General features: G+C 63.3%; 1 protein-coding gene across 4 annotated transcripts in view; it reads left to right on the top strand.

Annotated features, from left to right (window-relative positions):
- Positions 1-17973, top strand: part of PPP2R3B (protein phosphatase 2 regulatory subunit B''beta) — a 63758-nt gene that overhangs the window by 43460 nt on the left and 2325 nt on the right. For 3 of the 4 annotated variants that reach the window (XM_082447973.1, XM_082447970.1, XM_082447972.1), the window contains 10 exons: positions 5784-5887; positions 6111-6213; positions 6998-7072; positions 8537-8623; positions 9946-10102; positions 13340-13388; positions 14493-14582; positions 14933-15108; positions 15733-15851; positions 16054-16160. In XM_082447973.1, the coding sequence (XP_082304099.1) occupies positions 5784-5887; positions 6111-6213; positions 6998-7072; positions 8537-8623; positions 9946-10102; positions 13340-13388; positions 14493-14582; positions 14933-15108; positions 15733-15851; positions 16054-16160 (1067 nt within the window). The remainder of the gene's footprint in view (positions 1-5783; positions 5888-6110; positions 6214-6997; positions 7073-8536; positions 8624-9945; positions 10103-13339; positions 13389-14492; positions 14583-14932; positions 15109-15732; positions 15852-16053; positions 16161-17973) is intronic. The other variant, XM_082447971.1, reaches the window with a different exon arrangement.

Raw genomic sequence — 17973 nt, 5'->3', positions numbered from 1 at the left:
TATTGTTTCCTCTCTTCTGCTCACGTTAGGGCTAACTGTTCTCCTTGCAGTTTCTTAACGAGGCAGCTCTGTCCACTCAGCCTTTCTGCTTTGCTCACGGAAGCACTTAATGCTGTGAACTTCCTTCCGAGCGCTGCTTGACCGGCATCCCAAACGTTGTTGATGTGTTGGTTTTTGGGTTTTTTTGTGTGTTTTTTTTCCCTTCTCATTCAGTGCAAACTACATTTGTGTTTGCCTTGTAAACGTCTCCTTTGGCTGACGCGTTGTTTAGAATTTTGTCGTCTTGACGCTCACCTCCTGCAGCTCGTTTCGGCGTGTTTTGGTTACTGAGCTCCAGCTTAGTTCTGGCGTGGGCAGGGTGCCCTGTCTGCTCTCAGTGCTTCCAGATGCGCTGAGACTTGTTTTCTGGGCTGAGGGTGGTCGTCTTGGTAAACGCGCACGTGAAGGTCGTCCAGCCCTGAGCGTCGGTTTGCTCCCTGGGTTCCGAGCGTGTCCGGGCCCCGGCGTTTCGGCAGCTTCTGCCTGTTCCGTCAGTTGCGGGAGAGGGTGCGGCTCCCGACGGTGAGTGACTGCGGGCTTTCCTCGGGGAGCTGCGGGCCGGGGGCCACGGCCTTTGTGCCTCTGTGGGCGGCTGTGTCGTGTGAGGACCTCCTGTCCCCAGATCAGCTCCGTCCTCACACCCCTCCTTCTCTCTCGTCATCGCGACACGGCCCTTGTTCTTGCCGGAGACGTGCTTCTCGGGAGCCTGCGTGCCCGAGGTCAGTGGACCCGCTCCTCTGAACACAGAAAGGGGCAAACGGCTGGTCTGTGAAAAGGGCAGTCTCTGCTTCCCTTCCCTGCGCAGGGGGGCCCCTGTCGGCACACGTGTGGGCTTTGATCTGGGCGTCCTGCAGTTCTTCCCGTTCTGAGCCCTGCTGCCTGGAGTTAGCACGGCGGGTGCTGAGCCCATGGGGCCACACCCATTTCACACGCCAGGCCCGCGTCCCAGGCTGTCACCTGTGTGTCCGTCTGACCGGCTCTGGATTCCGGGGCTTCCCACGACCCCCCTCATGACCCCCCTGCTGTTGGTTTTTGTGTGTTGGCTTTGGACGACACATGCCCATCAGATCACTTTTTCAGGTTCCTTAGGGGTTTCTCATAGACGATCACGTCTATTCCGCAGTTCCGCAGTTTGCTCGGCAGCCCACAGGACTCAGGGAAACACCAGTTCGTTATAAAGGGTTCCTTATAAAGGGTATGCTGAGGGGTACCGGTGAGCAGCCTGGAGAAGAGGCATCAGGGTGCGGCGTCGGGGGCTCCCCAGTGCAGCAGTCTGTCCGCGTGGAGTTGGGGTGCATCTCCGTCCTGGTACGGCGGATTTGTTCCCTAGCTTGGAAGGCCCCTGAACCCACTCCTTTAGGGGCTGTTTCAGAGGCTTCATCCCGTGGGCATGATCGAGGTTTCTCTCCACCTCTGCCTTCGCCCTCTGCAGAGAATGCCGGGGCGCTGAAAGTTCCAGCTCAGTAACCGTGGCGTGGGCTCTTTAAGGACAGCCCCATCCACGAAGAAACAGGCTCCTGTCCCCCCAGGAGATTCCAAGGGACTTCGGGGCTCTGTGTCCGGACCTGGGGGCAGAGGCCAAATATCAGCACAGAAGCCGCTCCTGGCACTGGTTCGTGGTGGGAGCGCAGATGCTCTGGGAATCCCTCCCTTAGGGGACCCCACGTGGTCAGGAGCCCCGTGGGGGGGGAGCCGGGCAAAGGCCAGCCTGCACCTGCTGATGGTCCACACGCGGAGTCCTGCTCAGGTGGGTGTCAGATGCCCTGTGCCACGGGAGCCAAGCCAGACCCCAGGCCCCAGCCAGATGCTGCCGTGTTCGGGACAGGCTGTGTGGACGGACGGGGAGCTCTGTGTGTGCGCGGGCGTCGGGGGGTGCCGTGAGGGGCGTGAGGGAGGGGATCGGGGTCACCGCGGGGCTGCTCCTGACGGGGTGACGCGGGCCTCGGCGTGTGCCCGGGTCTCCCGTCACGTACGCTAGGTGAAAGTTACAGACCTGTAAAACCTTACCATGTCGTGTGTTCTTCCCTTCAGGGTGGCGTTTTACCATATTTTTAAACACATTTCTTCGTACCTCTGGATTTCAGAGTTGGTGTTTCCTGTTCCCTTAGAATGTTTGCAGACGGTCCTGAGAGGTAGTGGACGGAGGTCACGGTGAAAGCGTTAGGATGGACTCTCCAGCTGCCTGTGGGGTGGGTGGGCTTGGAAATGCAGGCACCGCTCGTTCTGGGACGTGAAAGCAGGCGTCACCCCACGGGCAAGGGCACAGCTCCTGCCGTGCGGTGGACAGACGCACGGCCGTGGGACGGGACGGTGCCGTCGCCCGAGTCCGTCCAGCGAGCTGTCACGTGCCCGCGCGAGCGCTCCAGGAGGGATGCCCGAGGCCCCTGGCTCCCCGGTCCCTGCCGCCTGCGCCCTCCCGCCCCGGGAAGCGGCCAGTGCCCCCCGTGCCCCGGCTCACACAGCCCCGTCGGGGCCCTGGCGCCAGCATCCCTGTCAGGAGGCCTCCGCTGCCCATCGCCCCAGGCCGCGCGCCCACCTGCGCGGAGCAGAGGCCTTTCAGCCCGCACTGTGCCCGAGCCTCGCCCCGTGGTCCCCTCCCCAGCGTGTGCGCGAAGCCACAGAGCGTCCAGACGCACGGCTCCCGCGCAGCTGGGCTGCTCCCTCCCGGGGCGCCGAGGATAAGGCGCCGGCGCGCTCTGGGCCTGGCGGCGTGGGCAGGAGCGGGCTCCGGCTGTCTCCCCCGGGGCGGCCCCTGGCCGCGGGCGTGCGTGGCCGGTGCTCGGGTCCTGCCAGACCATCTGCCGGCAGCTCCGCCGCCACCTCCCCGACCCGCGGGCGATGCCCGTGACGCGGGTCCTGTGAGCGCCGTCGCCCGTGTGGGCTTCTGTGGGGACCCAGTTTGCGCCTTTCCTCTGCCTCTCCCTCCGGAGTCCGGCCGTGTTCACACCTTCTCCCTGCAGGGCCTGTCGCTCTCTTGGGCCCTTGGCCTTTTTTCCTGCACCTTTGCCTTAGTTTGAAGTCTGTGTGTGACCCCGTTGTCAGGATAATGCCCTGCGAACGTTTTCCTGGTCTGCGGCTTGTTTTTGTGCCCTCGGCGACGTCTGCCCCAGAGTTCTGGTGGGGAAGCGGTTCAGTCCACCCACCTTCTCTTTCAGAGTTTTGGTGTTTGAGTCACGTTTAGGGAACCTTTGCTTCTCCAGCATCGGGACGATCTCCTACATTTCATTCTGGAGTTTCACCGTCCACGCTTGGGGCTGGGATCCGTCCCTCCTCATGGTTTTGTAGAGTTGCCCCGCCGACCAGCTGGGCTCTCACTAGAGACGATCGTTCCCTCTGAGCTGCCGCCAGCTTTGTCTGTGTGCTGAGTTGGTGGGTGGCACCAGCTCAGGGGTCTGTCCCTAAAGTGGTCCCTTCCTCTTTGCCCTGATGCACAGCCTCAGTGCTGTGACTGCACGGAAAGCTTGACAGTCGTGTGCGTTTGCATGTGGGCTTTGAATGAGCTGGTTGATTTCTGCAAAACACACCTTGCTGGGTGTGCATTGGCTTTGCATTGAATCTGTGGGTCGTCTGGGGAACAGTTGACATTTTAACACATTATTGACTGGGGGATTTTTGCAGAAACTAACGCCTGTACCTGTAATAATGTCTCCAGTCAAAAATGTGTCAACAGCATTAAGTGTCCAGTCCAGGAATCTGTATGGTCTGTCCCTCCATTTGGGGGCTTTTTGATTTCTCGCAGCCACGCTTTCTCGTTCCCTTTATAGAGATCTCACACTTTCAGTTACGTTTACGTGTAGGTTGGTGTCTTTTATGCTTTTCATAGATGGCACTGTTACATTTTCTGTTTTCTAATTGCTTGGCGCCAGTGTGTGGAAATATAATTGATTTTTGTACATTGTCCTGGGATCCCGCAGCTTTGCTGGTTTTCTGTTACAAGTAAGTCCCCTACGTACACACCTTCAAGTTGCGAACTTTTAGAGATGCGAACGTGCTTACCGTCAGCGTCAGGCACGAGTGACGTTGCAGCTTGCCCTCCGTCTCCTACTGCCGGAGATCCTTCAGTTCTACCATCTCCCACCTCCTCTCCCTCCTCCAGGCAGTAACTCTTCTTGCCTGTTCACTCGATGCCAGCCCCTGTGTGCCAGCTTTATACTGGACTACTGTACTTTTCAAGGTACTGTAAAAATGTAAAAATGTTTTCTTCATCTTTTGTGTTTGTTTTTTATGTATCATTTGCATGGAAAGTATTAGAAATCTGTTACAGTACAGTACTATGCAGCCGACTGTGTTAGTTGGGTAGCTAGGCTGACTTTGTTGGACTTACAGACAAACTGGACTTTGGAACGTGCTCTCGGAATGGAACTCTTTCGTGTGTAGGGGACTTAGTGTAATTCTGGTATTTCGTAAACCTTTCGGAATTCTCCCTACTGCCGCGTATTTGTGAATTACCAGAGTTTTCTCTTTGTCTCTGCCCCGAGCGTCCCCTCCTCCATCTCTGCTGGTGGAGCCTGTCCCGTTCCAGCTCAGGGCAGAGCCGGCCGGCACGTGTCCCCACGTGCAGATGTGAGCCGTGGGCTCCTGTGTACGCTCCTGATTACAGTGCTGTGTTCCTTTCTGTTCTTAAGTTTCCTGGCCTGTTGTTTGTTTCACTGTGATTTTTTTTTTTTTTTTTTACTGCTGGATTCGATTTGCCGGCCTGGATTTGTGTGGGATGTTGGCATCTCTGTTCCTGGGAGCTGAGGGGGCCTGATCTCCCCTCACAGGTGTCAGGGTCCAGGACGTGCAGCCTCGTAACAGGAGTTGGGAGACGTCCCTTGTTTCCATTCTCTGGAAGAGTGTGGGTACCATCCACGTGATTTCTTCCCTAAAGCAGGGCCCGGGATTTTCTTAGCGGGAAGGCTTTAAGCCACGGGTTCGGTCTCTTGAAATGTAGAACCGTCTGGATGTCCGTTGTCAGTTGTGGTTGGACACGTCTGTTAGTCAAGGGGTCTGCCCGTTTGCCTGCAGTTGTCGCGTTTCCTGGCCTCCAGTTTTTGGGAGTGTCAGCTGCCTGTCTGTCCAGCGCTGGCGGGCTCTGCAGTGACCGCTGACGTGGGGAGCGCGCGTTTCCTTTTTCTTCTTCTCCAGGAGTGTTGTTGAGGGGTAATTGCTTGCTTAAAAGCTTTCCGAAGAGCTGACTCGGCCTTGTTGACTCTCTCTGTCGCGTATCTGCTCTCTTTTTCTCTTCTCTCAGCCTTTGTTGTTTCCGCCCTGCTGCTTCTGCGTTTTCGGGAGGGAAGCTCAGAGTGTGGGTTTTCCGCCTGTGTCCCGGTCAGCACCTGCGTTGACAGCTGTGGCCGCCAGCCCTGCGGTCGCCTCGGCCCCTGAGATGTGCCCGGGTCACAGCCTCGTCCTTGTCGCACCCCGAGTGTCCCCTGACCTCCTCTGTCGCTTACGCCGCCCCGACGCGTCATCGGAGGTGCTGCACGTCCAGGGCTGGGCACGTGCTCGTCGCCTCCCTACAGCTGCCGACGTGCCGCCTCCAGTTGCGGCAGGCGGTCTGTGCCGCGTGCTCGGGAGCGCCGTTGCCCTCGGCGTCTCCGGAGTGACGGCTGGGAGAGGCTGCCCCTCCCCGCGGAGGCCCGTGGCGCTGGCGCAGGCGCTGGGCTGCGCGGTCGGGCTGTCTGCACGCGGTGCGCTCCCGGCCGCTGCGGGGGCTCGGGCAGCGCTAACCCTGTGTCCCCTCCCCTCCCCTCCGCCCGCAGGCCTGCGGCTGCCCGCTCTACTGGAAGGGGCCGCTCTTCTGCGGCGCCGGCGGGGAGCGCACGGGCTCCGTCTCCGTGCACAAGTTCGTCGCCATGTGGAGAAAGTGAGTGCCGGGGCGGGAGTGGTGGCCCGGCCGTGCCTCTGCCTCCACTGGCCGGTGCTCCTGCGGCCGGGACAGTAAGGGACGGAGACGGATGTCCGGGGGTGCCCGGCACGGCCGCCGTGTCCCTTGCGGGGGCCCCGTCCATCTGTGCCCGTCCTCCGGAGTCTGGGGAGGGGCCTGTGGACGCGCGCAGGGTGCAGCTGGGGTGCCCTCTGTCGCCCAGGATGCTCCAGAGCTGTCACGATGACGCGGCCAAGTTCGTCCACCTGCTCGTGAGCCCCGGCGGCAACTCCCTGGCGCAGGAGGACTTCATCCCCTTCTTGCAGGTGCGTCCCCGCCTCCCTGCCGCACACGCCTCCCGTCCCCACCTCCCTGCCGCACACGCCCTCGCCCCCGCCCCCTCCTCGCAGGCGCGCCCCGGTGTCTACACCCCGGGGGCTGGCGGGCGGGCAGGCGGGCTCCTCCGAAGCTGGCTCCGTGCAGTCCCTCCAGACCTGCGTGAGAGTCAGGACGGTGTAGACAGCTGCACACCTGAGCCCGCGGAGCGTGGAGTCGCACCTTCGGGCGCCGGGCCGCCCACGAGAGGCCGCTCGCGGTTTGCAGAACGCGCATTTCCAGACGCCGTTCTGGTTCCTGTAAACACGGTTTTGTTTAGCGCTCTCTGTTACGTCCTGTAGAGGGGAATCGAAGGCGGTCCCCGGTTACCCGCGTGTTCCACGTGAACACGGAGTAACTGAAGTTACCAAACCATTTGAATGGAAGCGACTTAAAGGGCTCCTGGGACTGCAGTGCTTTGTTAAGTGAGGATATCACCAATTTTCTTTCTCAGAATCTGGGGTGGAGTTCCACGGTGGTCTTTTATACATTTATACGTGTCAGGTTGTTACCTTCGGCCGCGACAGGTGGCGTGCTTCCTTAGCTCGTGGCCCAGATGATTCTGTGTGATCCTTTAATTTGATGTGATTTCACATAAGCGTGTGTCTGGGGTGACGCTGCGTGAGCGGCTCTGTGGCTGGATGTGTGAACCTGGGTGTTGGTGGTGGACACGTGCGCGCTTATCCCTGGGCCTGGCGGCACATCCCAGGGCCGTGTCCCGTCCCCCGTGTGCAGGACGTGGTGAACACCCACCCGGGCTTGGCATTCCTGAAGGAAGCGTCGGAGTTCCACTCCCGCTACATCACCACGGTGAGTACGAGCACGTCCGCTGCCCCTGTGGCTTCCGTGGGCGCCTGAGGCCCGGGCTCCAGGCCTGCCGTGAGGGAACGGACACCCAGCCCCCGCACCCGTGGCCCTTCACAGCCCCGCTTTCTCACCAGGAAGCGGGTGTGGGGCTCGGGCACGGGTGGGCTGTGTGTCCCACCTGGGTCCCAGCTGGGCCCCAGCTGGGCGCGCTCAGCGAGAGCCTGGGTGGTCCTGGCCGCGTGCCCCGGGCTCGGACAGGTCGGGGCAGGCGAGGGGACGTCCACAGACCCAGCGGTCTCCCTCTCTGGGCAGCCTGGGCCCCTCAGCCTGAGGGCCTGTCCTCCTCGGCTCCAGGCCAGCACGCCCAGCGAGTTGGAGCGCGGCGGGCGGGGTGCCGGCCTGGCCCTGGAGCGCGGCGGGCGGGGTGCCGGCCTGGCCCGGGGACACGAGGACTCCACAGCCCAGCCCCCGCCCCTGCCCCGGTCAGAGGTCGCCTGGGGAGGACGGCCCTCCGGCTCTGGGTGGAGGTGGGCAGCGCCGCGGCCCCATGGCACACTTGTTGCGTGGCATGGAGCCGTCGCTCGTGGAAGCCCGCGTGCCCGCGGTTCCACAGGCCTCCCTCCGCCCCCTCACCGCTCCACGTCGCCCTGAGGGGTCGTCGTCGAGGAGCGGTGCCCGGAGCCGTGCCTTATTCCAGTGGCGGCAGGGAGCGCTGCGTGTGAACGGGGCTGGGTGCCAGGAGCTCCGTTCCCGTGCCCCGGCCTCCTTGCGCAGACAGGACAAGGCAGGGCACGTCCGGGCGGAGGGGACGGGCTACAGCAGGGACGGGGGAGGGGATGCCCCGGGAGGAGGACAGGTGAGGGGACAGCCCGTGACAGGGACAGGCGAGGGGACGTCTCAGATGAGGATAAGTGAGCAGATGCCCCGGGACAGGCGAGGGGCGTCCCCACCTGGGAGCAGAGCTAAGCCCCGTGGCCAAGGTGGGCCTCACTGTGCAGGGCGCAGGGGTCACTCTCTGGTCTTAACGTTTTCCATTCAGTGGTCAGTTGAGCGTCCGTGGAAGCATTGGGAGCAGTTTTTCAAACCACCCGCAGTGTAAGAAAGACTCCCAGCCACACAGGAACTGCATGCCCACGCCGTCCCAGCTCAGGTGTGGCCATCTCACCCGGACATCCCCCTGCATGTGGCAGCGGGTCCGCCTCTCTTGCCACCTGTGTCCTCCCTGCAGCTGGAGGCAGGACTGCTTCCCCCCCACCGTCTGATGACGTGCGGGGCGGTCGCCCTCTGCTGGCGACACGGGGCCCTGCGGCCCAGGGTGCGGATCTCCTGGTGAGGCCAGGCAGGAGCTCGTAGGCGAGGTCCCAGGCCGGGTACCTGCAGGACCACACGTGGGGTTGCTGCACAGTCACGTGTGGGGCCCCCAGCCCCCCGCGTCCCGGTGCTCAGCCGACGGGCCTCTTCCTACAGGTCATACAGAGGATCTTCTACACGGTCAACAGGTCCTGGTCCGGGAGGATCACGTGCGCGGAGCTCCGGAGGAGCACGTTCCTGCAGGTGGGTGGCGGCTGCCCGAGGGGACACGGGGCCTCCTGCATGCCCCCGCCCACTCATCCAGCCTCTCGGCATCCACCGCGACCCATCCACCCATCCCTCCGCCCGCCCCCCAGCGATCCCCATCCCTCCACCAACCTGTCAGCGGTCACCCACCCGTCTGCCCACCCGTCGTCATTACCCCCGCCCAGCCTCCCTCTCTCCCTTCCCTTCCCCAGCGTCATCCGTTTCTCCGCCCACACACCAACAGTCCATTCTTTATCCATATACACGTTGTCGGTCGGTCCACCCACCCCTCTGCCCACCTGTCGTCTCTCCCTGCACCCACCAGCCTGTCACCCGTTCTTCCATCGGCTGACGCATCACCTGTTTCCCCCACCCGGTCCACCCACCCGTCGTCCACCTCCTTGTCCATCCACCCAGCCGTTACCCATCCCTCCAGCACGCTATCACCTGTTCCTGCCTCCATCCCCCACCCACCATCCCCTTCTTCATCTACCCACGCACTCGTTCATCCCTCCACCCCCCCACCAGTAACCCGTCGCTACACCAACCCCTAGATCATCCCTCTGTCCACCCTCCCATCCTCCATCCCCCTCCCTCCACCCTCCCATCCTCCATCCCCCTCCCTCCACCCACCCACTCTCCATCCGCCTCCCTCCACCCTCCCATTCTCCATTCCTCCACCCCTCCACCCAGCACCCAGCTTATCCGCGGTCACCCCATTCATCTGCCCACCTGTCATCGTTACCCCACCCACCTTGCATCCCTCCACCCAGTACCCAGCGTATCCGCGGTCACCCCATTCATCTGCCCACCTGTCATCACTACCCCACCCACCTTGCATCCCTCCACCGTCATCCGTCCCTCGTCCCCCGACTCGTCCATCATCCGTTCATTTTCCTTCCTTTCCTTTATCCACCCGCCAACCCTTTTTCTTCTTCCATTCGTCGTGTACCCTTCCTCCCCTTGTCCATCCCGGAGGCACGGCCCCGCCCTCTGGGGAGCGGGTGCACCCGGGTTCTGTGGACCTGTGCGTGTCGACAAGGGCGGGGCTGACCCACTCGCGTCAGGAGCCCCCGGCCACGAGAGCGTACGTGCTTGGGCTGCTCCGTGCTGCAGTCTCGGGGCCCTGACCGGTGCGCCCCGACCTGGGTGCTGGGCTCCCAGCCCTCAAGCAGGTCTCCACCAGCGCTGACCCTCCACCCTCAAGACATGAGACTCCTGGGCGGGGCGGGGCGGGGGGGGGTCCCACCTGCGGGAGGCCCGTCTCCACGCTGCAGCCGGAGGTGCCTGGCAGCGGTCTTCTGGGTCTGTCCTGGCAGAACGTGGCGCTCCTGGAAGACGAGGCGGACATCAATCAGCTGACCGAGTTCTTCTCCTACGAGCACTTCTACGTCATCTACTGCAAGTTCTGGGAGCTGGACACAGACCACGACCTGCTCATTGACGCGCAGGACCTGGCCCGGCACAGCGACCACGGTGAGGGCGCGGCCGGCGGGCGGCGGGGACGCAGCACGGGACGCACGGGGACCGGGACGGACACGGGACACGGCACGGGACTCACGGGGACCGGGGCGGACACGGGACACGGCACGGGACGCACGGGGACCGGGACGGACACGGGACACGGCACGGGATGCATGGGGACCGGGGCGGACACAGAATACACCACAGGACATATGGGGACCGGGACAGACACGGGACACATGGGAATGGGGCAGACACGGGACACAGCACAGGACGGATGGGGGTCGGGGCGGACATGGGACAGCACGGGACCCGCGGGGACCGGGACGCACAGGTCCTGCCGTTGGTGGAGGCGCTCTCTGGGGGGCGTGGAGCCCCCGTCCTGAGCAGAGGTAGCGGCTGCCCCACACAGGCTGCGTCCGTCCGTCCGTCCCCCCACTCTCCCCGCCCACCTCCCCTCCGTTTGTGCTCAAGTGTTTCGGGGCCACCCCACCCGTCATTTCACGCCAGGTCTCCTGATGAGCCCCGGCGTGGGCCAGTCTGGGTGCCGCCCTGAGCCCCCAGCCCCTGTTCCCATAGCTGAGCAAACTGTGCCCGTATGCTGTATCTCTCGGCAGCGTTCCCCTCGCTCCCTCCCTCCTCCCGCGGCTTCCTGCTCTGTGTCGGGGCCTCGAGCGGCCTGTCTGCGGAGTGGACGGTGCCCTGTCTGCGTGGGCGGCTCTGGGCACCGTCCTGAGGCGAGATTCCAGCTCGGGGCCGCTGGGGCCGGGGCGGGTGGGACGGCGGCGGCGGGGAGACGCGGTTCTCTGAGAGGTTGTACTTCTGGCTTCTGGGTTTGACTGTGAGCTTCCGTGCCTTCTCACCACAGAAAGGCCTGAGAAGTTGCACTCTGGCCTCTCACAGTTCAGGAGCAGCAGGGGGGAATCCAGTGTCAATGCTTCTTTGATGAGAGAAAATTACCACCTCCCACCTCCCGTGACAAGAAATCACATTTTCAGGGTACACAGAGTGGGCCAGAATTTAAGTGCGCCGTGGGTTCTTAGTTTTAGAAACAATTTTCTTAAGACTTCACGTTTTCGTGTAACGGATATTTCACGTACCCACGCGCACAACCGAATTTCTGCATCCTCAGGGCGTGTGTCTTGTCTGTGGTGACGGGGCCCGGACGTGAGCTCCCCGGGGCACTGTCTGCTTGCTATATCTCTTGGACTGGCCTTGCGAGGGTGCCGTGGACGCTGGCGTGTGGACGCCTAAGCGGACATGGGTCTCTCTCAACTCCGTCCCTAAATTCGACGCCTGGTCTCAACTCCCAACTCCCTCTGTGATCTCGGGAATAGCTCCAGGCGCAGACCCGTGGTGGCCGGCACGTGGTTCCCCAGATCGGGGGTCACCTGTCCCCGCCTGTCCCCACGACCCTCTCCTGGTGCCCACATCCCTGTGTCACTGTGTCCACCCCGTCGAGGTCTCACGTCAGGGCGTCTCGTGGGGCTGGTGTTGGGGCTTTGTCACCAGGCTGGGCTGGTGGCGTTGTGGCCTCGTCTGTCCTGGAGACACGACTGACTGTGGGGACCGTGGTCTTGCGGCCAGCACAGGACACTGGGTGGCTTTGGGCACAGTCCCCCAGCTGTGGACGTCAGTGCCGTGATGCGTCCCTCTCCTTCCATCTGCCGCCTCCTAACCTACCAGGTCCTGCACGAGAGGCGGCAGGGCTCCTCCTTACGTCGTGGGAAGGAACGGGCAGAGGGGCAGAGCTGACCTGTCCCGTGTCCCACGGACGAGTGGGTTCTGGTCTCAGATTGCCGGTCGTGGCAGTGAGTCTGAGACAGCTGTCCAGTTCCCTGGGGCTGTCGTCATGGCGGGATGGGGAGGGACCCTCAAAGAACAGGAAATTATCCTCCTAGTTCTGAGGCCAGAGGTCCAAAACCAACGCATTTATGAAGGACTGTCATCCAGGAGGGGCTTCCTGAGGCGGCTGTCTCGGATGACCGCAAATCGGGGGCTTAAAATCCATCCTCCCCCGTCCTGGGGACCAGCCGTCTGAGGTCAAGGTGTCCCAGGGCCGCGCTCCCTCCAGAGGCTCCAGGGGAGGGTCCTGCCCGCCTCTTCCAGCTTCTGGGGGCTCCAGGCGTCCCTGGGCTTGTGGCCGCCTCCCTCCCGTCTCTGCCTCTGTCTTCACGGGGCTTCTCCTCTGTATCTGGGTCTCTCCTTTTCTGTCTCTTAGAAGGACCCTGTCATTGGATGTAGGGCCACCCTCCTCCAGGAGGCCACCTCATCTCAGACCCTTCACTGCATCACATCTGCAGAGACCCTGTTTCCACATGAGGTCCCGTTCGCAGCCCAGGAGTCAGGACGTGGACGTGTCTTTCTGAGAAACACTGTTCAGCCTCTGACACCATCCGGTCATTTCCCATTAGAGGTGACTTTCAGTGAGGCCGGATGACTTGGGGGAAAAGACACTTGGTCATTTCCCCATTTTTGTGGCTATAGATCTTGGGTATGGGCTGAAAAGTGTCCCCAAAATTTACACGATGAAGCCCTGACCCCCGGGACCTCAGGATGTGACAGTATTTGGAGATGAGACCTTCAAAGAGGGGATGAAGGTAAAATGAGATCACTAGGTTGGGTCCTGATCCCACAGGACAGGTGTCCTTATAAGAAGAGGAGATCAGAACCCAGACACACACAGAGGGACAGCCCTGTGAGGACACAGGGAGGAGAGGGCCGTCTACACGCCCAGGAGAGAGGCCTCAGGAGGGACCAGCCCTGCCCACACCGGGATCTCAGACTGCAGCCTCCGGGACTGGGGGAGAAATAACGTGTGCCGTTTAAGCCGCCCCGTCTGCGGTGCTTCATCATGGCATCCCCAGCCGACTGATTTGGTGTCTTTCACTCTTCCATCCTCTTAGTTGCCGGCAGGTTGGATGCATTTGTGTGCTGATCACAACAACTGAGTGTTTGGAGGCAGAGCTTCCGAGAGGGTGGACGTGTGCGTCCTGCCTTTACCGCCCGCTCTGTCTTGGGGCCCCTGGGCCAGCTCTTCACTCTGCTTTGCTCTGGGCTCAGGTCCGGGACTGGAACGCGCCGGGCAGCGCTGAGGGAGGCCGGGAGCAGGAGGTTCGGTCCCGAGGGTTCCGCCTGACCGGGCTGGGGTCTCGGCCTTCAGACCTGAGCCCGCCCGGCCACCTGCACAGCTGCGACGCTGGGCCAGGAGCAGCGTGCGGGGCTCACGGCCGGCTTCCTCTTTTGCAGCCATATCCACCAAGATGATCGAGAGGATCTTCTCCGGAGCCGTGACGCGGTGCGTCCCAGCCACTCTCGTCGGGGTTTGGGCTGACGTTCCGCACGCGCGTCCGGGTCTGACTCATTCGCTCCTGATGTGAGGTGGCCGTGCTCTGGGAGCGTGTGCCATCGTCACATGAGGTCGTGAGTTAGGGACACGTGTACACACCTTTGTCACACGAGGTCACGAGTCGGGGACGCATGCCACTCAGGTCACATGTAAGGGACACGCCATCGTCACAGGTCGTGAGTTAGGGACACGCGTACACACCTTTGTCACACGAGGTCACGAGTCGGGGACACACCTTTGTTACACGAGGTCACGAGTCCGGGACACATGCCACTCACATGAGGTCACATGTAAGGGACACGCCATTGTCGCATGAGGTCGTGAGTTAGGGACACGCGTACACACCTTTGTCACACGAGGTCACAAGTCGGGGACACATCTTTGTTACACGAGGTCATGAGTTGGGGACATGTGCCAGTCACATGAGGTCACATGTAAAGGACACACCATTGTCGCATGAGGTCGCGAGTTAGGGACACGCACACACACCTTTGTCACACGAGGTCACAAGTCGGGAACACACCTTTGTTACACGAGGTCATGAGTCGGGGACACGTGCCACTCACATGAGGTCACATGTAAGGGACACGCCATTGTCGCATGAGGTCGCGAGTTAGGGACACACATACACACCTTTGTCACACGAGGTCACAAGTCGGGAACACACCTTTGTTACACGAGGTCATGAGTCGGGGACACATGCCACTCACATGAGGTCACATGTAAGGGACACACCATTGTCGCATGAGGTCGTGAGTTAGGGACTAGCGTACACACCTTTGCCACGAGGTCGTGAGTCGGGGGACACAGGCCCCTGCCCCTGAGACTGTGAGGCGGCTGTGACCACGGCGGCTGCTCCTGCCCCAGCTGGGCCCCAGGGACCCTCCTCCGGGTCACGTGGTCTCTCAGGCCTTGTCCCGAGGAGGAACCAAGGGCGCAGACCTGGGCCAGGTGCACGGTTCCCCACGCCCCGGGGGAGGTGGGCGGGGACCCCACCTCAGGCCGCCGCTGCCTGACGCAGTCTTTGTCTCTCGGTTCTGGCCCTGAATCCAGAGGGAAAAAAGTGCAGAAAGAAGGAAAAATAAGCTACGCTGACTTTGTCTGGTTCTTGATCTCCGAGGAAGACAAGAAAACCCCGACCAGGTGAGTATCTGGCAGCTGCTCTCTGCTCCACTTGCTAGAACGCTTAGAAGCAGGGGCTGGTGGTCACCCCCGAGCGAGGGCACCCCCCCTCCGTGATCCACCTGGGCAAGGTCAGACACAGGCAAGGCTCGCACTGGGGGAGGGTCCCCGGGTGGTGGCGTCTGTCCCAGGCGGGGCTCGCGCTGGGGGAGGGGTCGGGGTGCTGGCGTCTGTCCCAGGCGGGGCTCGCACTGGGGGAGGGGTCCCCGGGTGGTGACATCTGTCCCAGGCGGGGCTCGCACTGGGGCAGGCGTCCCCGGGTGCTGGGGTCCGTGCTGGGCGGCCATGCTGACCGTGGCGCGGTGTCACAGCATTGAGTACTGGTTCCGCTGCATGGACCTGGATGGGGACGGGGTGCTGTCCGTGTACGAGCTGGAGTACTTCTATGAGGAGCAGTGCCGCCGGCTGGACAGCATGGCCATCGAGGCCCTGCCCTTTGAGGACTGCCTGTGCCAGATGCTGGACCTGGTGAAGCCCCAGAGCGAAGGTGATGCCGGGGGGCGGGTTCCCCCCGTGAGATAGGGACACCCCCATGGCCCGGTGCCTGTGCTGCTTCACGGCCCACGTGGGGAGCCCAAGCCCAGGACGCCCGGTGTGGGCACTTCAGAGGGCCCCCCGCCCTCGGCTCCCCCTCGTCCAGCCCTGTGCTGGGGTCCCTGGGGTGTGTTTGGTGGGTGTGGGAGCCGGGAGCCCACCAGGTGCGTCCGTCCAGGGGCGCCCAGGACACCTTCCAGGGTCAGAGGCTGGCTCTGCCCGGACCCACCCGCCTCAGTCGGTGTCATGCGTCCGTGTCCTGCACCCTGGTCTCAGGTGTCGGCACCGGGGGCCACGGTGTCCTGGGCCTTCCTGCCCTGGCTTAGGGGCTCCTGACCCGTGTCCGCGGGTCCAGGGCAGCTCGGGTCCCGCCCTCAGGTGACTCGCGCGCGGCCCTCACTGCGTCGGGCCCTGTCTCCCGCCCTCCCCCTCCCCCGGGCTTCTGCCCACACCCGTGGCCTGGCTCGCGGCGGGGGGCGCTGGGTCCTGAGGCGCGTCGTTACGCACGCACGGAGGGGACGCGGCTCCTGGGCGCACGTGGGAGCCGCGTGAGCTCACGTGCCGCCCCTGCCCGCAGGGAGGATCACGCTTCACGACCTGAAGAAGTGCAAGCTGGCCAGCGTCTTCTTCGACACCTTCTTCAACATCGAGAAGTACCTGGACCACGAGCAGAGAGAGCAGGTCTCCCTGTTCAGGGTGAGCGGGGGGCGGGGCGCGTGGGCACCTCCGGGTCTTCTCCCCCTCCGCCCCCCCGGGTGACATGACGTGCATGCTTCCCGCAGGAGAGCAGGTCTCCCTGTTCAGGGTGAGCAGGGGGCGGGGCGCGTGGGCACCTCCGGGTCCTCTCCCCCTCCCCCCCCCGCCAGCCCGTGTGACACGACGCGCATGCTTCCTGCAGGAGAGCGAAAGCGAGGGCCCCGAGATGTCCGACTGGGAGAGGTACGCCGCCGAGGAGTACGACATCCTGGTGGCTGAGGAGGCCGTGGGGGAGCCCTGGGACGATGAGTAAGGGCGCGGCGGGGACACGGGGGCCCGGGACGCGGGGACGGCCAGCTGGGGGGAACGGGGGCCCGGGACGCGGGGATGCAGGTGGGGGGATGGGGGCCCGGGACGTGGGGATGGCCAGCTGGGGGGACGGGGGACCCCCCCCCCCCCCCGTGTCACAGCCCGAGGAGCCCGCAGGCAAGAGACGCCTGCTGCGCTCCACCTGCCGCCGCCCCACCCCGAGGGCAGGGACCTGTGGAGGCTGGGCCCGCAGCTCCCCGCCCTGTCCCCGGGCGCTCACCCCGCTCCCGACCGCCCGGCCTCACACAGCCCTGGCCCCGGGAGAGCTTCCTGCTGAGTCAGGCCCTTCCGCGGCTCCACACACGGTCCTCCGGGGTCCCGTGTGCCATCTCCCGAGCTCTCTCGCCCTCGGGGGTGGGACCAGCAGCGGCTTGAGGGGCGCAGAGCCCACCCCTGCGGAAGGGTGGCCAGGGGAGCCGGCAGGGCAGCCCCTCGTGGGGCTTCCCGTCGGGGAGCGTGGTTGTAGCTCAGTGGGCGCGCCTGCCGACGACGCCCCTCCTCCCCCGTGGCTGGCGGGTGTGGACAGGTGAGGGGGGCGGGGACTGCGCGTCTCCCCCAGGGCCTTGGTGCTCAGGCTTGAAAGCAACCTTGCGGTAGAGGAGGGTCGGGGTCCGGCGTTCATGCCTGCGTCCCTGACGGGCTCGGACCCCCACCCGGTCCCGCCCAGAGCCTCCCCGCCTGCCTCCTCCCCTGCCGTGGCTGCTCGGCCCCAGGGCCGGGGCTGGCACGGCTCCTCGTGTGTGTGGCGCACGGGTGGCAGTGGAGCCCGGGGCCTGACGGTCACCCTCCGCCTCTGAGGAGGGGGCTTCAGCTTGCCGACAGCGGCGCTGCCTGCCCAGGGGTCCGAGGGGGTTCAGAGTGGGCGGGACGGTGAGCACGCCTGTCACCCCGGACCCCGCCCACCCTCAGGGCCTGTCTTTGGTCCAGGTGTTTGGCCTTTTCCAGAAGGTCACAGAGGTGGAATCCCCCAGCCCCTTCACGCCCGCCTTTGCGCTCAGCACGCGGCCTCTCGGAGCCCCGCGCGTCCCTGGGCGCGTCAGGAGCTGGGCCCCGTCACGCCTGGCCGCGTCCTCACTGGCGATGGACGCTGGCTTGCCGGTGTCCGTTGCTTCGGGCCTGGGCACGCGTGGACGGCTGCGCTGCTGAGACGTGCGAGCTCGTTTCGTGGGGCTGTAAGCGCTCGTCTCCTGGCTCAGAGCCTGGGCGGGAGGTTCCGGGTCACCTCCACGAGCCGCCCACCCATCTTCCCACGTGGCTGCGCCACTTTGCGTCCCCGCCGGTGTCGGGCGTGCGTTCCCGCCGCTCCACATCCTCGCCGGCTCTGCCGTGGTTACGGTTTGTTTGTTTTTTTAATTGTAGCCACTCGGACGTGTGCAGCAGGATTGCGTCCCGGCTTTAGCTGTCCTTGTCGCCCTTTTCTGGTGAAGGGCCGTGTCTTCTGTCTGTTCCTCATCGTGGGTTATTTGTTTCCTTCTGATCAAGTCTCAGGGGTTCTTTACGTCTTCTGGATACAAGCCCTTCAGGAGAGAGGGAACTTGTATTTCCTCGCCGTTTGTGGTATATCTTTTCCTTCTCCTAACCTTGTGTATCACGGAGGAGACGCTCTGAGCTTTGATGAACTGCCATTTGTCACTTTGTCTTTATGGGCTGGGCTTTGGTGTCACGTGTAAGAAATGATTGCCTAATGCAAAGCCACAGAAACTCTTCTGGAAGTTGCAGCATTTTCCACTTTACGCTGGGTCTGTGATCTGCT

Source organism: Balaenoptera physalus (assembly GCF_965194825.1).
Source record: "Balaenoptera physalus genome assembly, chromosome: Y".
Classification (NCBI taxonomy): domain Eukaryota; kingdom Metazoa; phylum Chordata; class Mammalia; order Artiodactyla; family Balaenopteridae; genus Balaenoptera; species Balaenoptera physalus.
The sequence above is the reverse complement of the archived record's forward strand: the minus strand, read 5'-3'. Positions and strand labels throughout refer to the sequence as shown.